This window comes from Cryptomeria japonica, chromosome 8 (assembly GCF_030272615.1).
Source record: "Cryptomeria japonica chromosome 8, Sugi_1.0, whole genome shotgun sequence".
NCBI classification, from domain to species: domain Eukaryota; kingdom Viridiplantae; phylum Streptophyta; class Pinopsida; order Cupressales; family Cupressaceae; genus Cryptomeria; species Cryptomeria japonica.
Genome location: NC_081412.1, coordinates 698,989,897 through 698,996,900, shown reverse-complemented (window position 1 = coordinate 698,996,900; position 7,004 = coordinate 698,989,897). Strand labels below are relative to the sequence as shown.

Here is a 7,004-nt window from a genome sequence, read left to right as displayed (position 1 = left end):
ATTGACAAAAAGATTTGTTATCAAAATAGGGTGAATTCATCTTTGCAGGATCTATTTGCTTTATAGGAGAGAGAGTAAGCACATTTCGTTCCAATAACTTATTCATAATACTATGCAATGATTCATTCAAAGGAGTAAACTCTCTTTCTTTCTTGAAAAACTTAGAAATAGGAGGCACACCTGATGCTGCATTCACATTGTTGTTGGTGATGTTTTCATTGAACTTGATGAACCCTCTGTTCGGTTTAAACTTCCCAAATGGTTGTTGACTACTATCACCCTTATCACTCGGAGCCATAGGATTTGCTTGTTCCATTTGACTCACAGTCAGTTGATAATTGTGAAGAGTTGCACACAACTGTTGGAAAGAAGTAAACTCAGAAAACATAAGTTTTTCTCTAATATCTTTTTGTAAATTAGAAATAAAGATTCTTTGAATATCATTGTCAGGTACTAGAAAAGAAATTTGAGCACACAAATGCTTATATCTACCAATGAAATCAATCACTTTTTCTTTAACACCTTGTTTACAATGCATTAAATCAATCAAAGTAACTTTAGGACCTATATTGTTTTGAAATTGTTGAATAAAAGCATTTGCAAGTTGTTGGAAAGAAGTAATAGAATAGGAAGGCAACGAGCAATACCATTGTAGAGCCTTATCTCTTAATGTTCTAGTAAACAGTTTTGCAAGCAACCTTTGGTCATGAGCAAAATCGGTACATATGGTTTGAAAGGTCTTAACATGTGTTAGAGGATCACCTTTACCATTATAAAGCTCCAATTGCGGGATTTCAACATGCTTAGGAGGGATAGCTCGAATAATGTCAAGAGAAAGTGGGCTCACAACATCAAATATGGGCACACTAAACTTAGATTGATTCATAGAGGCAATTTGTTGCTGTAAAGAAGAGATAGTTTGTGCAAGATTGTTAATGGTCGCTTCAGTCGAAGAGTTCATATTAGACATGTTAGATTGTGATGGAGGTATTATATTATTGAAAGAAGGTATTGATTGAGAGTAAGGTGGCGGGACACTATGATGGTTAGTCATAGGAGATGATTGGAAAGAAGGAACACTACAAGGAGGAATGTAATGGTAAAATGAATTGCCCCCTTGCGTCATGTTCATTTGTGGAGATGTGATAGGGACACTCATTGAAGGAATGAATGAAGAAGTTGGATTGAATGAAGGAAGAGGGTTGATTGAAGAAGAAGGATTGCCCCCATGACTGGTGATCATAGGTGAAATGTTTTGTATTGAAGTAGTCATTATGTTTGATGTAAAAGTAGGTATACTAGCAATAGAAGTTGTCAAAGGAATAGAATGATTGACTTGAGTAGGAGGTTGTGTATAACCTAAAGTTTCGGCACAACTCTTCATAGGCATCACATTCGAATCCACGATGTGTGCAATACTACGCAAAATATCAATTCCATTCTTATCACTTTGAACCATACGTTTTAGACCCTCAATTAATGGAAGAGCTTCACTATCGGGGGATTCTTGAGACATCCATTGCTGAAAATCATCAAATTGGTTATCCAATTTCGAAAGTTGTTCTACAGAAACCTCATGGAGAGCTTCTTCATCATTAAGAGGATTAGAGGAATTACCCATGTCCTCGTTAAAAAGGCCATTCAAATTAGGTTCCATCTCCTCGGTAATTAAACCTTGGAAAGACTTAATTCTAAGGCTTCGTCTAACGGGAATAGTGTAAGTAGGGCTTATTGTTGTAAAACTCATGCACTAGAGAGAGAGAGAAGATTTTGAATTTTGAAAATAAAGTTGGCAAAATTGAACAATGAGATAATGATTATCCAATTTGAACTTTGTGAAAGAAGAGGGAAACACAACTTCCAAGAAAGGTAGGCACAATTGAAAATTAGGGCCAAGGGGGTAGCACTTAATTTTAATTGTTATCTTGAAAATTGAAATCTTGAATTTTGAATTTATTTTCGAATTTAGAGGTAGCAAATTTCAATAAAATCAGCCAATCTCCTAGATTTAAGCTGTTAAATGCAATCATGACAATCTCCTGAAATTTCGGAAAAAATGTCGAGGACCGTGGCGAACGGAGTGCACACGGTCCTCGCAACTTTTTTTGAAATTTTCAGGGATGAAAGTTATGATGATTTTAAAGCTAATTTGAAAAAATTGAGTGATTTTACGATCTGTAGATAGGCCAAATTAAAGTTGCAATCTCAAAACTGAACCCTACCAAGATTGTTGAAAAATGCAAAATTTGAATTTTGAAAAAGAGAGGGAAACTGAAATTTTGAATTTTATGTTTTTAGAGGGAATACTAAAAGTAATGCAAGCTTTGAAATTTAAAAGTTGACTCAATTTCATGCAAAATTCAATTTTGAAGGCGGAAATCAAAGTTGTTGCAATTAAGCACTTAATTTCAAGAGTCACAAATTGCAAAAATTTGAATAAAGCACTGAAACTTCGAATGAATGCCAACACACTTTTCAGATTTTGGACAGTAAGAAACACAATTTTAACACAAAATTTCAATTTCAACAATTTTTGAATGATTAAAAGCCTTAATCCAAGCAATCACTAGACCAACTTTGACTTTAATTTTGAAAGTGTTAGAATTGATGAAATCAGCGAAGATTTTGGATTCTAGCAGAAAAATACAGTAAGATCTAGCTCCCGAAATTTCAGAAAATATGTCGGGGACGATGGCGCTCGGGGTGCACACGGTCCTCGCAACTTTTTTCAAAATTTTCAGGGATGAGAGATATTATGATTTTGTTGTGGAATCCAAAGTTACAGTCGATTTGGAGGTGTTTTGATCAGTGAAATCATCGGTCAAAGGTTGAATCAAGAGGGTTTTAAAAATTAGGGTTTTGACACTTAACCACTTAATTTTCATAATTAAAGCACAAATATGAATTGACAATTTGCAATAGAAGGGTAGATCTGAAACAAGCATTAACAATTAAACATTTCACAAGCTCAATTACTAAAAAGAAAATTTAGGGTTTTTATGCAATTAACCTCTAAAATTTGCAAAAGATCAAACATGGAAATGTAATTAAGGAAGCAAATTTTTCAGATCTAACCATGAAAAATCAGAATTAGGATGTTTCACGTCGGGTTCACCAAAATGTAAAGAGGAAAATCGAACCCCAGGTGTTCCCCCACTCCAAGGAGAGAGAAAGGAGGTCACTAGGATTGACGATTTTCACTTAGGAGAGACTTTACATTCAAAAGAGGGGTTGAAACTCACAAGATCCAATCCCACACAATGCAAGATTGAATTCTAAATGAGTTTCAAGGGTTGAGACAGCAAGGATACCCTCTTTTGTAAAGAATGTAGATAGAAGGATTGAACTAGGAGTGTATGTGAAAGTAAGAAAGATTCGCTTGTAGATGGAGATAGGGACACGGGATGAAGCCGCGGACTTGAAATTAGCAGTAAAATGTCGAGACGATGCTGTCCTGCAAGTTTGAGCGAAAGTTGACGGGACGATGGTGCCCGAAGTGCACACAGTCCTCCGAAAAATCAGCGAAACGAAGGGGGATCTGTTCGTCTCTACACAGGGATTCCAGATCTTCAATTACAGTCGCGTACCTGCAACCTACACACAGAAAAGAGAGGACGATTGGGGGGTTAGGGATTAGGGGTTTGCCTTCAGGTCAAACCCTGGTTTTGGAATTAACCAAGAAATGAGAATGCTGTAAATGTAAGTGTTTGTAATGTAATCAAGTATTGATACCTTGTTGTAAGAATGTTTGTATTCTTACATGCGAAGGTGTAATGATGTTGTATGTGGTATGTTGTAGGTGATCTCCTCTTCAATGGTTGAATCCTTGTCTTGAATCAAGATAATGTGTTTTAGCTAATAAATCACTCTTCCGTCATCTCTAATTTGTTTTAGGCACCATAGAACAAGAAATGAAATTGGCAATTGACTACTCTTCTTGGACATAGTTGAAATATCTCAAATAATCCCCCATGATCAAAATCTATGGCCAAAATCTATGATATAATTCACTATCTGTTAAGGCCATTTTGTCATGTTAGTGTTTTGTTTGATCTCTATTGTGGTTCATTTTCTCGTTTTTTCAATTCCAATCATTTTCCATGATAGGCATAATATATGCTCTCCAATGCCTTTATCTTATTCAAATGAATAAAAGTGTGGGTGGTAGTAATTTCCTTCATTGGAATGTTTTCACTACATTTATGTTATTCTTATATTTGCAATAGTATTTCATCTAATGTAATATTAAAATCAGAGTTTCGTGACTCGCTAAAACTTGGTGAGTCACGGGCTGAGTGACCCTCGGTGAGTCCTAGGTGGCTCGAATTCGACAAGGCTAACCTGAGACTCACTCTAGGCAAAAACCACTAGAAATTGCCGAGTCCTGTTGATTTTTTGCCAAGTCCCAAGTCGGGTCAGCCTTGCCGAGTCCACGCCGAGTCCGAGTCTTGTTTCTTTGATTAAAATACATTTAAATTTTACCTTTAATTTCTTATCCACATATCCCTTGAATCTCTTAGGGCAGGTCCCATGTGGCTATTTAGCTTATTTTGACTAACAACAACTACTCAACATTTTGAGAAGCAATTTGTAAAATAGGTGATCCGTGGATAGTAAATTAAATTGCTTATTTTTAGAATAAGATCCTATAAGAACTTAAGCTTCTATATTTAAGAAAAAATGATTTCATAAAAAAAGTATTTTATCCTTTTCTCCTAATTAAAATTTTACATAGGATTCATAAACAGCCCCATGGAGACATGGACTTGTGCTAGGTAGTTTATGCTTTTTAAGTATAAGAGCTTAATTATTGCTTCGGAGATTCTACAGAGAATACCACTTGATGTTGCTGGATCACTGTAACAGCGCGCAGTTTTTACTTAGCCAAGTCAATATGCATGTCTACCCTGCAGTCGATGACTTTTTCTAGAGGATATTTTCTGGGGGGTATGAGAAAATCTGATCCAAGCTAAAACCATTTTCTAGATGGATCAAAACTATTGTTATTGTTTTAGTATGTATTTTTCTCATTTTTAGTCAGCTAATTGGCATATGGACAGCCCTAAATATTCTAGCTGCTATACAAAAATATGGTGATCATGATTTTATGCAAATGTTTGTTTTCTGCATCTGGGTGTTTCTAAAACAAGCTAATTCGAATGAGTTGGTGTTAAAAAAACTGCTTTTTTAATTTTGTGTAGCAAGATAAACGTAAGCGATTGCTGTCCTAAATATAAGCAAATTGGATTTTGAGTAGTTATCAACTTCTGTCTAGACGGCTGTTAATCTTGTGGGTGATATGCTACCAGGTAAAAATTTTGAAGGAGTCTGCGGGCCAATTAAATTCGTTCCTTTAAGGAATGGGCTCAAATTCAGAACATTGTACAGAGGCGATGAACCAGGCGTCTGGATCAGGTGATGGAGGCAGTTTTGATTGCAATATATGCTTAGAATTAGCCCAAGACCCTGTGGTTACTCTGTGTGGGCATCTCTTCTGTTGGCCCTGTCTGTATAGATGGCTACAAGAGCCCTCAATATCCAAAGAATGCCCTGTTTGCAAGGCCACTGTAGTGGAAGATAAGGTGATTCCCTTGTATGGAAGGGGCAAAGTGGGATCTGCTGATCCAAGGACAAAGTCGGTACCTGGTTTGAGTATCCCCGATAGGCCCTCTGGACAGAGGCCTGATACAGTTAGGACTGGTACAGACCACCATTACCAATCCCATGGCTTCAATTTTATGGCAGGGCCAGGTCATATGCCTGTTGGGTCCTTCGGAAACGTAACATTTTCAGCGGGGTTTGGGCTGTTTCCTTCCCTTTTTGGATTCCAAATGCATGGTTTTGCCGATGCACCTTATGGCAGTGCAGGTATGCCCAATGGGTTTCATCATGGAGGTCCGCAGTATCCAATAAGACGACATCGGCGGCAGGAGGCCTTCCTGTCAAGGCTGTTCGTATTCTTGCTTTGTTGTTTAGTTGCCTGTCTTCTGTTTCTCTGAGCTGATTTTTTCCAGCCCGTTATTTACTCAGCAAGTTTTAAATAGGAGATTTTGGGCTTCGTTGGGGGTATTGAAACAAATCTGCATTTTGTCTTAAGTTGGAAAACTACACTTATGGTACAGTGCATCTAATGTAATTGCTATTTTGTATTTAATGTAAATAAATGCTTGGATGAAGATATGATTCTTTTTTTGATCATGTTTTGATCTGTTCTTCCTCATGGAATTGTCTTTACGATTGCAAATATCTGTTTGTTTGGGAAAATAACTTAATCCACATGAAGAACAGGAAGACCGTGCAAATATATGATTATATAGAAAATTAGCTTAATCCAACGCACATCTAAAATAGGAAGATGGATAGGCTTGATCCCGCTCATCCCCAGAAGACCAGATTATTTATTTAGAGTTGGTAGGGCTCAGATCTGGAATTGCACCACACACTTGTTAGGATGCTTGGTTTAAAGTTCTGGTGCAGAAATTTCCAGCAGGGGATATGCTTTGGTTCTGGATGCAAATGTGAGGATCTGGGAATGCTATTAATGTCATCAGAACTTACCCCAGCTCTTTAAATACTAAAAGTCCAATAGTCTTACCTCTAAGTACCCAGCAAGAGAGTTTGCACCAGATTGCATCTGATGAGTCAAAAAAGAAAAAGATTTTGAGGTATTTCCATCCCCAAAAGACATTTGCAAACTCGGATTGGGGCATAGAATGGAGGTTTCTTCCCATTTTTTTATTAGTCAGATTGACATCTTGCTCAGTTTAGGCATAGGATTGAGTAGGTCAGATTCACAGGTACATCAGGATTTTAAGATTGACCCTTATCATTTCTAATAGGCTAGATTGATAGCCCATGAATTAGAGGCAATGAGCATGCCTTGCCTTTTCTAACGAGTGAGATTGTTAATTGGTATACAACTGGAGTATAATTGAGATTGTCATGCCATAGAGACCAGATTGGCAGGTACATCAGTATTATAAGATTTCTCATTCCTAAAAGGC

The 7,004-nt window shown here is 37.0% G+C and overlaps 1 protein-coding gene across 4 annotated transcripts; it reads left to right on the top strand.

The window, feature by feature from the left end:
• Nucleotides 1–4,758: 4,758 nt before the first annotated feature.
• On the top strand, nt 4,759–6,176 carry LOC131064732 (uncharacterized). 4 transcript variants are annotated; one of them, XM_057998996.2, is made up of 2 exons: nt 4,759–4,947; nt 5,310–6,176. In XM_057998996.2, the coding sequence occupies exon 2, from the start codon at nt 5,361–5,363 to the stop codon at nt 5,997–5,999; it is 639 nt and encodes a 212-aa protein (XP_057854979.1). In that variant the 5' UTR covers nt 4,759–4,947; nt 5,310–5,360; the 3' UTR covers nt 6,000–6,176. The 4 variants fall into 4 exon arrangements, with proteins under 4 accessions (XP_057854979.1, XP_057854981.1, XP_057854980.1 ...); XM_057998998.1 differs by having other exon boundaries at nt 4,769–5,014; XM_057998997.2 differs by lacking the exon at nt 4,759–4,947 and adding an exon at nt 4,950–5,093.
• Nucleotides 6,177–7,004: the final 828 nt, after the last annotated feature.

Excerpts from the sequence above, each read along its gene's own strand:
- LOC131064732 (XM_057998996.2), top strand. The coding sequence starts at position 5,361 with ATGGGCTCAAATTCAGAACATTGTACAGAGGCGATGAACCAGGCGTCT.